Below are 16,854 nucleotides of genomic sequence, written 5' to 3'. Positions count from 1 at the left end.
GAACGGTCTCATTAGTGAGCTAAAGGGCCTGGCCCGGCCTGATTAAATCGGTATACTATTCTCCAGAGGACCCAACCAGTGGACCTCACTTGACTTCATTAGCTCAGTAGACTGACGCAGGGCTAACACAGCAGGACCCCACGTGCACATCGAACACACTTTGCCTTGCATTCGTGTATTTATGCAACTGTGTTACGCAACATGCGTAATTCTGCAGTGTAGCCGCAGAAATATAGAAAGCTGTTGGTTTCAAGTTGACTTCCAAGCTCACTAGCTGTTCTTCTTTTGATGACAGAGAATTAGCCGTTTCAATTATGGTTGTGTTACGTGGCCTGCGGGCTGTTCTTCAGCTCCATTGTTGCCGAGCTATTATCTTCGTAGTGTAGGAGCTTTTGCCAGCCCTTGGTTTCCTGGTTCGTGTCCTCAGCATGTGTTGTTTATACGTCTCATCTAAGCTTTTCTCAGATATTAGCGTCGTTTCTTAGGGTGGGAAAAGTTCTTTTCATTTCTCAGCCGGGCATAATTCGGACTCCGCACCTGAGTCTGACCCGTGTTTATAATGTCGTCGGCTGAAGCGTAGAGACATTGAAAAATGTGAGGCATGAGCGAGAAGAAAAGAGCATTTCCTCTCTCTGTCAGAGGCAGTGAGCTCCGGGCTCCCACAGTCTGGCCGCTCGCCAGCTCTTCCCTCACAGTGATGACATCATCAGCTGCCGGCAGGTCTGGATGTTCTGCCAACATTCCAGAGCGTTTATGATCGCTCGCAGATGTGTGTCCAGGAACATACTGTACCCAAACTAGAAATTAATGAAACTTGACTGCTTTCCAAGCCACATATTCCAAAATAGAGAGCCTGTAAATGGGACACGAGCAGGGGTACGATGAAAGCAATGGCTCTCTGTGGTGGGGGGAAATGGGAAAAGGCTCTGTTGCTCAGCGCTCTCATGTAAATTCTTCTCAGCAGCTGATAAAGCCCCCTTTCTCACCCCCCCTCATTCCACAAAATCCCCCCCATGCAACAGTCGGGGGATGACGGGCTGTGTTGAATAAATGGCCTGTGCTTCTGTTTGGCTGCGTGCCCTAACTTCTCTCTGGTGGTTTAAACCCATAATACTTTCTGTGACCTGTTGATGTACATTAAATCCCCATTTAAAGCAACGTTTGAATTATGGGACACATAAATCTCCCTCTGTTATAAGGTCCGAGAGAAATGATTACGCATGTGGGCTAACAGCTTTGTAATTGTTTGACAAGTTTACAAAGAAGTGACGACAGTCTATTCCCATGATGCTTTGTACTGTGCTGTACAACAAATGGATGGGCCAGGAGTTATAATAATGTCTTCGTTTAACGTTTTTAGACAGGAATGGGATATCACAGACATCACAGAAGCTGTTCTTTTTTAAAAGCCCAGCACTTCTCAGTTCATCAGAAAAATAATCAGTGGCTCACTGAGTGTTCTCTAAATTGTTCATTTTTATATAATTTACTATTAAAAATATTATAATGTTCCTTCATTGTAGGCCGGCTTTGATATTACAATTAGGGCAATTATACCTGTCTTAGGCCATTCTGAAATCGCAGAGGCTTTGATTCTGTGTTTTATGCACAGCTGTTCCGTGAACTACGGCTTTATGATCAGCAGGAAGTACTGCTCCATCCGAAATCACTACGAGATAGAGTAGTTTATAATGATTGAGTTTATTACTTACTTTCATTATTAAGAAAATACCTGAAAAGCTTTGAAGAACATCGATAGGTAATGTCCATTGTCATTTAGTCATTTAGCAGACCCTTTAATCCATTTCCTGAAACTATGGCTGCGTCCAAATTCGCAAGTATCCATCATAAATACAATTAGTACCTCCCAAATCATAGTATGCTGAAATTTGTATTCCCAAAGTACCCGGAAGGTTTACTGTTTCCTGTGAAAATATGAAATGTGAATTCATGAACACTTGATGATGTTACCCACAATTCGCTGTGAGAGGGTGGAGTTAAGTCCTACTTTACTGCATGAATAAAATTAAATAGAAGACGCTCCGCTAAATTAATAAATGTAAGTATACAGTAAACATTACAAACACAATTATAAATGAATAAATACTTAAATGCAAGAAAGAGCTGTATTTTGATGTTCGTGACAGTGAAGGATCACAATGTCGTCTAGACAACAACCGCCACTTCCATTCCACGTTAGTACGTCCCAGTGCGTGCATACCGTTTTGCAATGTACTAAAATGTATATACTTTTCCATAACAAAAACATTTTCGTCTACTTTATAGTATGGAAGAAGGCGATTTCAGATGCAGCCTTCATGTGTAAATCGTATTTCTTCTGTGTCGCATATTCAGAGTATCTACGAAAGAGCGCTCCCTGGCTTTGGACGTGGCAGCATTTAACCGGAATTCATTGAGAAACTGAGCAGGATATTAACAATACATTTGAAATTTGAGATTTGAGGTGCATTTTCGGTAGTGTGTCATAAAATATCCTATTTCGTCATTTGTTGTTTGCGAAATACACGCTCTGCATTTCTCTGTAAAGAGATCTATGTCAAGCCTCATTTGGAAAAACTGGCAATTCTCACCATGCCTTTGCTTGGAAAAGGAAGAAAAATTTAACATAATGACTTCTTTCCCTTTATGACTGTTCCAGTTTAAGGGTGTTTGCTATTTGTTTCATTCCCCTGCCTCTTTTCATTTCAGCCATCATCTTGTTAACATTTTTCGATTAAAACATGGAATAAGCTCACACCAGCCATAATACCCTGTAAAAGATCCTGATCTTACTCTTTTGTTGTCGGGTATTGCAGCTTTAAATCCCTTTGGTTGCTAAGTAGCAAGTGCCCCTGTGCTCTAATGGGCTGATTTGGTATTCAGCTCGATGCCGGGTCTTATTTTTGTATGCGAGACAAAGTGTTTTGATGGAGGGTGATTGCGGCAGCGTCTGGAGGCTGTTTGGGAGTTTTATGGGCTGTACAGTACACCGTGTGCCTTCTAAAACAGAACACAGGCGATTGAATTTTGGATTTGCTTCATCATTTCTGTCCTCTGAGCAGCCTCTGTCAAAAAGGAAAGCGTAGCTGGAAGGGCACAGATTAATTTGTTCTGCTGGAAATGAGAGCAGTTCAGCAAAACACACACACAAACATGCGAAGTGCGTGCGCACCGAGCTGTCGGAAAAATGCAGCGAAATGCGCACGGATTCGAATCATTCCTTGTGCTTCGGAAAGGATGAGCGGCTGAGATATAAAGGAATAGTTCACCTTCAAAATGAAAATTCTGTCATCATTTACTCACCCTGTTGTCATTTTAAACCTTTGTGATTTTCTTTCTCCTACAGAACACACAATAAGATATTTAGAAAACAAGTTGGGAACCAAAAACCGGTGGTCCCCATTGACTTCTTTTGTATGCCCAAAAAACCAACGCAAGTCAATGGGGACCAACGGTTTTCTGTTACCAACTTCCTTCAAATACTTTGCATAAGAAAGTAAGTCATACAGGTTTGGAATGACAAGAGTAAACTATTCCTTTATTATGATGTTACTTTGCTGTGATTTGCTATGGTCCATGTTACCTTACAAAAAACATGATATTTTTATAGTTAACCTGTGGTTATACAAAAGTTATCACTATTATAAAATCATTGTTAATTTTCATGTACAGTATATTAACCAACTGGGTTGGTGCTCTTTAGCTGATATCTAAAATAAGTTAAAAAAAAAAACGTTGGCCGGCTCATTTTAGACTGAAAATGGTGCTGTCGAATAGCATCAGACGAGGGCACTCTTTATTGTTTTATGATACTAAACAAACATTGGACGCATTCCAGTCAGGCTAGATGGTTTGAGCCATATCTCAATTTTATATCCGTTTAAATCACAGTAAATCTTTATGGTGCAATGCTTTCACCCTACAGTTGCCTCTTTGCTTCGCTGAGGGAAACGGCTTGACCTAATCACTATGTTACATTTCGTCACTCATTTACAACAATGGCTGATAATTCATCCGTAATGCTCTTTGAAGAAAAATGCAGTCCAAACAACTCCCTTGACCTGAAATATAAACCCAACCGATCCCATCAATCAAACCCTGGGCGTTTTAGGTCACACTGATTTAAACCAGTTTGGTGAAGGAGCTGCGATTCCACAACCAGATTTCCACCACTGGCAGAGTCCCTGGAAAAAATGATTTGTTTGTTTACTGGCTTTTGTTTGTGTTCAAAGATCAAGGCTTCGATTGCAGCTGTAAGCCAGCGGTTGAAATGCAGTGGTGCTGTGTCGGCCCTAGTAGCATCGGGGGGGGGCTGCTAGAAAGGATGAGATGGTGGGGGGACATGTGTAAGGGGAGGCTAAATTTAAATTGTAATTGGCCGACTTCCACAAGCTTGCGGGCATTTTAATGAGTCATAATAACTTCATTTAAAACCAGCTGAGCAGAAAATAGATTGGAGAGGAGCCTGTGGCCAGTATGGATTTTTTATTTTTTTTGGTCTGTCTTTCATCGTAGGGGCTGTACCCACTCTGCCAGTCCTATTGGGCCGCTGAGCAGACAGACATCCTTTGTAGATTTATCATATCACTGACCACTTTGCATTCAGAGCATATTTAGACACGTTCCCTCCAGTTTTAAGCCTTATGTTCTGTATTGAGAGTAGAGCAGTCAAACAGTGCATCTGTTCATGATTTGAATTCATCAAAATATAAAACCCCTTTTGTAACAAAACAGTCATACTATAATGCACGTCTTGACCTATATGACTTCTTCTAATATTTCAGAGCAGAAGCTGAAAGCAAGTGGTCCACACTTTCAGAATTAAACACACCTCTTATAAAGTTATTTGCAAACTGTTGTTAAAGAGCCCAATCGTGCAGATGCGAGGGCACTAACAACATCTCCTCCGTGACTGTGATTATTAGATTAAGATAAACAGGATCATCAGCTAGAAATAGATGGAATAGATGCTCTCTGCCAGTCCAATTGAGTTTTGAGTAAGCGTGCACAGTGGCACGTGTTAAAAGGCCCGGTTAAAATGTAAAACGCACACGCCCAGAGCTGTTGAAATCCTTCAGTGTCGCCACCCACTGATGCCTCACCTGGCCTTTATCTTAGCTGAGGCCATGGAGACAGAGCGTGTGCTCTCGTGTGATAAATGCCCGCTTTCTGCTTATCCCATTCAAACACATCCGTTTCTGTCTGTCCCTCTTTTTTACCCCCAGGGGGGGGGCGTTTTTTTGAGACCTTCATATCTGCTGTTTTTCCGTTTATAGACGTGTACTGCGTGTTTCCAAGTTTTCATCCCTCCTTCATCTGAATGAAAGTGGCAGCAGTGGGGTTTTTATTTTTAAATGCGTTTACGTCTAACAACATCCTCTCCGCCCCCAGCACACACCGAAAAAGGTCTGATAAGCCAAGCTTAGGAAAATCCTGTTATATTCGTGTATATTTGTGGGTCAGTATAAAATACGTTTTGTGGGGGGAAATTATTATCGCAAGTATGTACAGTGTATGCAGTATAAAATGTGATTTGTTTTCCATGTAGTACAGACAAAAGTAAATACACTCCGAGGTACTTTTTTATTGCATTGCGTAAGCTCGGACGATAGCTGTGGGAAACTTTAGATCAGTTTCTTAGCGCAGATTAAAAAGCTATGAATCCCATTTACGGCGGAGCTCCCTTATGAAATGCTCTTTGAAACTCTCATATTTTGGCTGAAGAGAGAATCAGACGCTAAGCAAAGATCTGCCGACGGCGCTTTCATGTTTAAAAAAATGAAAACAGATAAAAGCAGTCCCATCTGGAAGTAGCCAGGACACAAGGGCTGCTTTTATGCTGCCCATTCCACTGGGAGGTTCAACATGAAAAGCAGCCGTGGATATTGTGTTATTACTGTTGCGAACGCATTTGTGGATCAGAATACTAATACAGGGCCGTCTAAACAATTTCGGCGCTGAAGGAAAACATCTCTATCTCTGGCACTTTGAAACCGTCTGTGGCGACATGAGTAATTAATATTTAATAAGCAACCACTGACAGGGCCAAAGCCTTGAGACACTGTGAGCTACAGTAAAAAAAAGTATATTTAGAGATCACAGACTACCAAATTCAGATAAGCTAATGGATAGATATGGAAATATGACTGCAAACAACACAATTGCTGCATTGCTTGTCGAACGTGCAAACGATTATATTTAGGGTTCGAGCGAAGCGCTAGAAACCTTTTGTAATTGTAACGATTTTTATTTTTCTTCCCTAAACCTGATTGGGCAGCCCAAACCGTAAGGCCGACAGATCTGAGACTAGGTCAGATGGTAGAAGTCTTGCTCGCTACTCCGATACATGGAGCCTGCCATATCGGTCCATAGGGGGCCTTACACAATGAAAATTGTGTTTTCGCTGATGACTCCTAAACCGTTTGTTACGACCCAAGTGTCTGGCATCATTTGAATCTTTGGCTCAAAGATTAAAAAAATCTATATCTCCGAATTTTTTCTCTTAATAGCATTACCCGATCAGAACCAAGCCAACGCCGATGAATTCTGTGGACTGTGAATCCAAATAATTTTATTTCTATTTTTTATTCTTTTTATTAATAGTAAACCTAGAAGTTGTTCTTTTTTAGGATATTGCTATTTTATGTTTGACACAACCCTTCATTTTTTTATTAGAGAGAAGCCATCAAATTATAAATTTAGTAAAGAACCTTTGCAGTTTACATGCGTGCAGATGTACGTCTGTTCCTTTAGTTTTGTAGAATCAGAAGGATAGCTATCAGTGTCAGTGCACAGTGAGTTCAGATCGTAACTGGGATTGTACAGAAGTTCTGCTTACAGATGCGGAGCGAAAGATGATGTCAATGAAGTTCGTGGATGTGAAATGGGTGTCAGGACGTCGTAAAAGGTTTTAGTGAGGAAGTTTACAGGGGGGGGCGCAGTCAACGTTTGTGAAGAAAAGAAGTTTATGGAAGTAACATTTTTTCCTCTTTTTATTTTGCCATCACCCTCTTTCTCTTCCCCTTTCCTTATTTTTTTTTAAGTCAAGGTTCCTGCTCTCTTAAGATGATTTTTAAAAACATGTGACATAATGGGTGAAGAGATCAGGGTGGAGTCAAACTGATCTGGTACAATAACCAATCATTTTTTTATTAACTGGTTAAGGAGAAAATGCAGTAAATATTTAGTTTGTTCACAATTTATAATTTTCTAATGCAGGTGAGAACATTTATGGCTTTTCCTAATGAAGGAATTCGATGATAAACAAGTATGTAGCCTAAATGACTGCACCTGACAGCAGTTAAACAGGGTGTGTTTGATGCATTTCTTATCGCGATCTGTTGGGTTTTCTGTTATATGTGCGCCACTTTTAGGTTTCTATTGCTTCTGTACCGTTCCTCCTAGAATCAACTCCCATGTACTCGTAAGATTTTTCTGGACGTTTTTTTTCAGTCTCAGCTTGTTTTAAGTGTGTAACAGTTTTGTAATGACTTGTGCTGTGTTGTAGTTGCAGGTCTACAGGTCATTGTGTAGCCTGCGCTCCCTCCCCCATGCTCCTGACCTGGGTCTTAATAAACTAGAGAGCGCCTTTGACAATGTGTGACTTGAAAGCAGGAAATAATGGGCACTAAATGTTAAATCTTTACAGGTTATTGACCTGTGGAGCATACATGGGCACTGTTAACTATGTGCAGCCCATCGCTTACTGCCTGTAGTACCTCTGTAGTGCTCTTTTGCCCATGCATTTGTCAGTCCCTAGTTAGCATTTCTCACATCGCTGTCAGGACTCGGACCCCCTTTGGGTACTCGTGATTCAGAATGTCATTTTTCACATTTAATTCCCCCTCTGTCTTGAGGCAAATTAGCAGGCTCACTCATTGGCTCTCACTTGAAATTGATGTAGACCCGGCCAATCATATTTCAGGTCCTGGAATCTCTTCCGTGGAAGGCAAATGAGAAAGGAGCAGAAGTTGTCTCCCGCTGCTCTGCGCCCTGCAGTAAAGGCATTTACAGCACTGTAAAGACTGCTCAATTGTCACATCCAGCGGTTTGTTGAAGTTTCTGTGGTCGTTCGGGGAGAGGGTTCACCACATGGTCAGGCTCTCAGGTTCTCCTGTGATACATAAAAGAGAGCTGGAGGTATTGGTCTGCTTTCAGACAGCCTCGCAGGTATTGATTCGGGAGTGAGGTAGAAGGAGATCATTTTTGCGCTTTCTTCTCAAAAAGCACCTGTTGACACACACACAGTACACTTTTCTATGCATATATTTTTTTGTTTTATCGCGTTTTTATCGCTTTTTTTTAGTTTTAGTTATATGTTTTTTACTAAATGAAAATAACCCAATTGCAGTTTGATTGATATTTCTAGGCATGCACAATAAAAAACAAGATTTTAGTTTTTTTTTTAAACAGAGTTCTCTGTTTTTGCTAATGAAAGCTCATTTATAATAAATTATAAAATACATTTATAATATTTTACATTATTTTTATTTTGACTTGTTTTCTAACTATCTTTGAAACTATGTGAAATGTGCATTTCTACAGTTTTTTTAACTTTCATTGTTTTTTACGTTTCTTGTTACTTTGGCATTCAAAAATCAACTCATGGCTTAAGATGCTCAAAATGCAATTAGCAAAAACTTTACAGTACGTGTTTGTGGCTGTTCCAGCTGTGCTTTAAAGGTGACAGATTTAACCCTTTTATGCATGAAGTCTCAAATGCTTTTAGGCTCTTGGACTTAGATTTTCTGACTTCAGAGTGGATGGTATAGGCCTTGTTTTTCTTTAGAGATATCCTGTAGCTGTCCACTGTAGTGACCTCAATTCATGACAGAGTTAAAATACTTGAGTATAATGTGAAAATGTTAATTCAGGTGGATAATAAACATTACTTATGAACATTAGTTTATAAGTGTTCTGACCACAGTGATGTGATTATACAAACCTCTTCTCAGAACGGTAGCCGTAGGTTTTGGTGGCAACGGAAGCTGAATGTGGTGAGATGCCAGTAAGATGCTAGAGGCCTCTCCTCATTTCCTGCCACTTCACACCAGTCAAACCCCGCTGGTTCCGCCCCGGCCCAGCTCCTGTTTCCGCCACTTCTGAAAGGTCTTTGTCCTCTTACTGCCCAGAGTCATAACTTAAGGGACCGTGGCCTAATGTGAGGCAAGAAAGGAAGAGGAAAACACATGAAACCTTTCACCTTTTGTTGCAGGGGAAGTGTTAGCCTGCTGCACGTTGGGGTCATAGCAAACATCACTTAAAGCAATATGGTTGAGTTTGCTTCTGCGTGTGGATTGGACCGCAGATGCTGGCGAGTCCTTGACACCACAGAGGTTGTCTGTCTGTACTGTAATGATTGCTCTTAAGTTTGTGTACATCTTTGTGAACTGAAATACCCCGAGTATATCTGGGGCGAGATTGACATTGTGTACCGAAATGACGGTGTGTACAGTAAGAGAGAAAAAGCGGAGGGCCGAGTGTGTGACCTGCTCGACAGATAAATTGGTCTGTAGGCAAAATGGATTAAGAGATTTAGTGGGATAAAACGCAAGCAAATGAAGTGTAACATTGTGCTCATCTCGAGCAGATAAATTTAGAAGCGCCTTTGATGTGCAAGTGTGTTTAGCGAGTCAATATTCAGTTTGTCCCGAGACGTCCTCTGTCTGTGCACCAGACCGTGGAGCTATCAGAAGCCTAGATATCCTCAGTTTTTATCTCCTTGGCGATTCTTTTTGTTCTCTGTGAAGGCTGTATAAATATTAACCAGCTGACTGGTCTTCATTTTCTGAAAGCGGAGCCTAATCTACTGTAGAGTGAAATCAAATCTGTGCAGAGTGTTTCTCTTGCTGTGTGTCTGTAGCTCTGTTTCAGAACCCGGTGAGCTGCCTCATTGCTTACTGTCTACATAGGCAGCTGCTTTCTAAGACGACATCATGAAACCTTGTGAAGTGATTTAGATTGCTCAACAGTAAGCAGCAAATCGGCACCTCACACAAATAGCAGACTGAAGTTGAGATGTTGATTTCAACCTGTCTTTGGCTTGATGTAAGCATTTGCTGAGCTTTGGACCGTCAAACAAGCACAAAATACAGAGCCACTTGTACTGGCTAAATGACTTGACTTATAGCATGACCAATAACAGTTTTGGGCTTTTTATGAACACTTTAATATTGAAGTTTAAATTATATTTTATAGATATACAGACACAGAAAAAAAGAGATTTAATGCTATATTTAATCAGCATATATTATGGTCCAGTGCTTGTTGAATTTCAACAAAAAGAAACCACAGAATCCTAAACAACACAGCAATGTAAAAGACAAATGAGAAAGATCAGCCCTATTCGATCATGTTTTCATTTTTGAACTGTGCCTAAAATACATTTGTTTAAAAATGTGTAGGAAGTTCAAACATTGCAACTTTTTTTGCTGTTTTGGCCAGTTTGTCCGTTTCAACTTTCTGTAAATAAATGCAGTTTGGGAAAAAGGTTTTCCCCAGCCACAAAATGAAACCGAAATGATCTTTAATTGGTGATATGAGCATGCATATCTAAATAGTAAATTCAAAAACTGAAAATAATTTTGGAGCGGTCTCTTATTTTACTGTTTTGTGTGTTTGACATTTGTGTTATGATTTTTCAGAGGAAATTCAAAAGTAAATGTGAAACTATGCTTCGTTTCCCTGTAAAGTGGAGACAAGGATATGACCACACATTCCTATAAATAGTAAATTCAGTCGAAAAAAATTTGCCCGCTGAATATCAAGTATGTGAGTTTGTATGTATTACAGTATACAAACACATTATATTTTATCGTCGCTTTTCTTTTAAAACCTCAGGTCTCCAAATTCGCTGGTTTTAAGGAAATGGAAAAACACTTTTTTGCAAAATCCCATAAACCCACCATAAAGGGTGACTAATAATAATATTTATGGCAAAAAAATTAATCACAAAATATGGAGATACAAAGTTACAGAAGGACAGCAGCGATATTCCTATATCATAGTGTAACTTATATTATATATACTATCTTTACATCTCTAATTTGTATATAAATACATCTTTTTTAGTTTGTATAAATAGGCCTGTTTTTAAATGAGATTGAGGTTGGCCTGTCCACAAAGCATACATGAATACAACACTGCCTGAAGCTTTTTCAGGTATCTCACCAGGGTTTGGAACACAGCATATACGGCTACACACAACTGCGTTCTTATTTCCCAGCATTCATTGTGCAACTGGAGTTCTTTTGTACACAAATATACTCATCTAAAGTCCATGCTGGTGTATTTGTGTGCGCAAGTGTGTTTTTACGAGGGGAATCTGGCAGTCTCCCAGCATTTTTGTCTTGGTTGATAAAAAATTGCTCTGCCTGTGGTACACATCTACGAGAGAGAGAGAGAGAGAGAGAGAGAGAGAACACACAGTTCCTGGCTGTCCTTTCCAATTGGCAGTCTCCGTACTGTTCTGTGACTGATAAGAGGATAGTGTAAATAAAACTGTACAGCACGGCTCGTTACCGCTACAGGAAAGAGAGAGCATAGTGTCTGCACTCATTGTTCTGACGGCAATGTGTTTTCTCTAGTTTATATGGATTTTTGTGCCTTTTTTGGGGCCGTGCGTTCTGTCTTATATAACGCATTTGTGTAGGCTCACCGAACAGCAAGGGTATGTTTTTGTTTGTGCCGTATTTTTCTACTCATGTTCCTGTTCTGAACGTGCAGGGGGGCGGGACTGATCAGAGAGTGTGTGATGAGAATCTACCTTTATAGCATTAGACAATATGTGTTTGTTCAGGTCTTTCCACTACAGATACTGTAGTGTAGCTCTCTACAGGGGCTCAACAAAGGCGGCGCGGCCCCCACTGTCAAGTAATCCGATGCTGGTTGTTTGCAGCGTCTCTCTGTTTCTGCATTCGCGTTAAAAGCTCAGGTTACCCTTATTCATGCGCACACACGCTTTCAAACATGGGCAATCAACACGCAGAAATGGTCAATCCTGTGGTTTCAGTTGTGCAATACGGTAAGGAAGCGAAAAGGGAACTGGCCCGTGGCACGTGGCACCGCACCTCTACTTGTTGGGATCTGTGGTTGTGTAAGGGCCCGTTATGTCAGGTTCGGCATCGCTGTGGAAATTTCAAGAGAAGGAGGGAAGTGGGAGTTGCTAGAGAGCGATTCTTTTATTGCCACAGTTGTTTGTTTTGTTTTGCTGGAGAGGCAGTTATTTCTAGCTTTGGTTTTCCTCGCTTTCTGTGCGTTTTCTCCTGGTTGGGTGGGTTTAAAAGTAGGCCAAAAATGCTGGCAAATGGAAGAGGGGTGGGTTTTTTGCTCACCGTTGTTTCGTCATGTCGAAATTAAAGCGTCATTGTTGATCAAAGTAAGAAGCTAGGTTTATTTCTTTAATTCCACGACTTTTGCCGGGGCTGAAACACGTTCCCTCTGGGTGGCTGGATGTCACCTCATGTGAGATAATGACCTGCTTCAATAAACCGCTGTTTATATGACAGGAGAGTTTAAGGTCTGGGTTCTCTCTCTTGGACACTTAAGGTGTTGATCAATGTCCCGCTGGCCTTCCTTGTAGGACTGCTTCAGTACCTGGATGTTCCTGCTCCATGGCCAAATGTGAGAACATCACCTCCGCAGATCAGACACAATCAGCTGGTAGACGGAGTAGTCGGATGTGGGTCCGCTTAAATAAACAAAAATGATTTAAATGCATGATAAAATCATAGTATAAGTTGAATCTGCTTATTAAAAGGTCCAGAGTATGAATTTAGCGGCATCTAGTTGTGAGGTTGCATATTGCAACTAACGGCTCACTCCACCCCTCTCCTTCGAAGCACTACAGTGGCTGACACAGGACTAAGATCTCGTCACGTTTTCGCTTCTTTGCCAAAGGAGATAACGTATTTAAGAAATGTGTTCTGTAGTGCAGTTTGTCTGTTGAGGGCTACTGCAGAAACAATATGGAGAATTCCATGTAAGGGGACCCGCATTGTGTGTAGTTAGAAATAGCTCATTCTAAGGTAATAAAAACATAACGCTTCATTGTGTAAGTTCTTTACACCTCTGAAGACACCTCTGTATATTATATTGCATTTCTGTCAATACTTCTGCCAAAAAAATCACACTCTGGACCTTTAACTAAAAAGTATTTGAAATATTAAAAAGTATAAACTTCCCCTGTAACTTTCAATCAATGGCAAGATATTTTGTGATTGATGTCGGTTATAGTATTTACTATCTGTGGAATCTAGATGTTTGTAAAAGCCATAAATCAGCATCTATTCTATTGTGGTTCCTCTTATTTTGACACATGTGACCACAGGTAATAGCGACGTTCAATTTCATGAGCAATACGGAGGAAGTTGATTGTGTCGCGTTCACAAGTTTATTGCGGAGTAGCATCATGGGCCAGTCAAGAAAAACTGTATTTCCTCCTGGCTTCAGGGTACAGTATGTTTTGTAACTTTACAGTGGTTGCGAAATATGCTTTGCTGTGTCTCCATCACAGCTTTTTATCTGAACAATGACTTCCTGTTTTGCGTGTGAAGGTGCTAAGACTTGAGCACAAAGCTGAGTGTTGGCAGTCCTGCCACACGTTTCCCAAACCCTCTATAATTCGGTCACATGTTTCGGTTGGGCAGATAAATACAGTGCACGTTGCACACTGTGTTCCTGCTTTATTGTAAAGCCACAAGATCAGATGGTATATTGACGTCCTGTGGTCTTATAGTTCCCGTCTTTGTCCTGTTGCAACACCAAAATGTGCTTAGCAGATAACATGTGTATGACTTCTTGTTTTTTATGTTTTGTGTGTTTGACGTGCGTGCTATGATTTTGAGTGAAAGTTAAAGTGTAAATGTGTAATTATGCTTTGCGATCACTGTAAAGTGCGCACAAGGTCAACATATGTCAGGCATGTGTATCCTGCAAAAAAAACGTGTTCTTGTAGTTCGCTTGATGGAACATTGCAGCAGCAATCCAAAATGTGACAGGTTGTGTAATGTATAGCTTAAACGCATTGTAAGTTGCTTTGGATAAAAGCATCTGCCAGATGTCTTAATTTAAGTGTAAAACACATGTAGACACACACAGTTATGGCTGAAGGGATTCCCTCAGAATCCAACAGACTCCCTTACGGAAAGATCAGGGATTTGTAATTTTTATAAAATAATGGGAATCTCTTTTTTATTTATTTATTTATATATATATTAGTACTTTCACTTTTTTTTACTTGCTACGAATTGCTCATTTTGAGTGCGTTTTCTAACAAAATACATACAATCACAAATGACTGGAGAAGTCATTTATCAAATCACGTGGGTCCCCTGAGACATCCTTACAACCTGTTCTTTGCAACATGCAACCTTCATGTGCAAAACTTAAGGAATGATGTGGAATAAACGTTTCTCTTGTCGTTTTTCTGTTCCAGCTGGTGAGAAAGCCATCGTCTGTGACCAGTGTGGAGCTCAGTTTCAGAAGGAGGATGCTCTGGAGGCTCACCGTCAGATTCACACAGGTTTGTGCCACATCTTTTCAGTTTGCTTTTATTAATTATTTCGTTACCCTAGATTCCATTCTGTATTGGGGTTACAATTTCTACACTTTGCATATAGATACATGCGTTATGAATCTGTACATATTTTGCATTGACATATATAACGTTTTGCAATAAATCATTAATATTAATCACCCTTCAATTTTTTCACTGGGTTTTGGAAATACCAATAAAAAGTATTCAAAAGTGCTTGTCAACTTCGAAAACATAGAATTAAATCATTTAAAAGGCACAGTTTTTTTCCATTTCCTGAAAACAGCAAATTTGGATATCCAATGTTTTGGAAGGGCAGCAGTGATATGTGTAATCATAGATATGGGTATTCTAAGGGTCAGCTTTTCATCTAGTGTTTACTTGCAACACAATGTAAACATTGAGATGGAAGCCACCCTGGTTATTTATAAAATGAAAGAGTGAGTCTCGATCATGTGTTCGAAGAGCTAGAACTTTCGCTGGCAGACGAGTTGACAGATGAGTATTTACTGGACGAAGGGCAAAAGGCAAGCCAACCTGGCGCGTGGGAGATGTGCCTGTGTCAACCCCAGAGATTACGCACATGCATGCCTGCCTGTCATCTCGTGGAGGGAAGTTATTGGCTGTGGGAAACGGGGCAGCTGCGGTCAGTCTCGGTTTGTGTATTAGGTGCCCTCAAAACAATGTTGTGGCAGGGAAGGATGACCTCTCTAGTTTCTGCCACTTCTTACATTCTCGATAGCGTCAGAGTCGGGTATTTGCTAATGTGCATGTGACCCCGCTATGATGATCTCCGCTGGGACGCTGGACTGGAGAAGGCAGGAAAGGCCAGGCTGATGCATGTGAACCCATACACAGGGGCCTCTGCCGTGACTCCTCACTTTCCAGACACGTCCATCTGCCCTTGGGAGAATGTTCCAGTACAAATGCACACATACACATACTTGTCTAGCACTCTGTACGTCTCACTTAGTCACAACTGTAATGCATAATGATAAGCAGTGCTTTTTATGCTCATAGTGATCCGTGTCGCTATTTTCTTTTTTGATAACTTAAAAGATTCATTGTGGCCTTGAACTATCCTTTAGATGCAAATGATAAGTGCCAGGTACTTGTGATTGACATACTTGAAATTTGTTCAGCGTTGGTTGAATTAAGCCTTTCATAGTCAAGTGGACATGCGTGAAGGTTTCCGGCTGCCAAAATGGCACAAGTGAACATTCCCAGTGTTGGGAATCTTCGCAAATGACTGTTTTTAGCATTAAGACCAATTGATGTGTTTAAAAATGTGTGAAAGCTTTAAAGGGTCAGTCAACAATATTTGACTTCTTCCCCAGGCCCTCATTTGGGATATTATGTAATAATATCCTAATATTAATATAATATAATTAATATAAAATAAAATAATAAAAATCCAAATAACAATATATGTAATTCTTTCCCATTGTCCTAGTACTGGCTTATATCAGCAATCAGAAATATATACGGTTTTGTTACTAAAGTATTAATGAAGTATTATGGCTATCATTACTATTTAAACTTAAGTAAAACTTAAAGGAACAGTTCACCCAAATATAAAAATCTTTTAGTCAATGGTGGCCAAGAACTGTTTGGCTACAAGCATTCTTCGAAATATCTTTCTCTGATTCAAGAACTTTACACTGATTTGGAACAACTCAAGGGTGATTAAATTATGACATCATTTTTATTTTGGGGTAACTGTCCCTTTAATGGAGAAGTATGAAGTGTGGTTAAAATTGTGTGAATTCATTGTGTGAATATTTGATATATTGGTCAGTCTCTAGTCCCTGAGCTAGTTTGGCATACTGTGTTATTTGACAGACATGCGTAAAGGGCCCGTCATGCCCCCATTGACTGGGCCCCTGAGAACCCTGACCGATATGGGGCCGTTGTAAAGAGGGGTTAAACAGGGCTAATGATCAGAGGGAAGTCATACCATTGGAAAAGCCAAGCTAAATATAGATTTGAGTCTGGAGTAAGAAAAATGGGCAGCGAGACTTGTTCTTCCTGCCAGGGACCTGAACAGCAGTGAGTCCAGTCTCCCCTGTGGCTACCAGGCTTATATTTTAAATGTGCAATAACGCATGGCTAGTTTGATACGCTGGGTTTTTTCCACGCTCTCTCAATATGCTCACCCATATGCTTCATTTTTACAGCCCAAATAGACTTGAAGTGTGTTATTAGGGGGGGGTTTATATCCAAGGCTTCGTGATATTTTTTTCTCCTGAATGCTAGCCATGGCACACAGGTGTCAACGTTTGCTACGCTCTGAGGACGGTTTCAAAAGGATTCTTAAAAGG

General features: G+C 40.4%; 1 protein-coding gene across 2 annotated transcripts in view; it reads left to right on the top strand.

Annotated features, from left to right (window-relative positions):
- The window catches only part of zbtb16a (zinc finger and BTB domain containing 16a), a 91,748-nt gene that overhangs the window by 41,844 nt on the left and 33,050 nt on the right, over nucleotides 1-16,854 (top strand). For both annotated transcript variants that reach the window (XM_056732013.1, XM_056732012.1), the window contains exon 4: nucleotides 14,435-14,521. In XM_056732013.1, the coding sequence (XP_056587991.1) occupies nucleotides 14,435-14,521 (87 nt within the window). The remainder of the gene's footprint in view (nucleotides 1-14,434; nucleotides 14,522-16,854) is intronic.

Source organism: Triplophysa dalaica, chromosome 19 (assembly GCF_015846415.1).
Source record: "Triplophysa dalaica isolate WHDGS20190420 chromosome 19, ASM1584641v1, whole genome shotgun sequence".
Lineage (NCBI taxonomy): Eukaryota > Metazoa > Chordata > Actinopteri > Cypriniformes > Nemacheilidae > Triplophysa > Triplophysa dalaica.
Note: the sequence above shows the minus strand (reverse complement) of the source record. Positions and strands in the feature narration are given on the sequence as shown.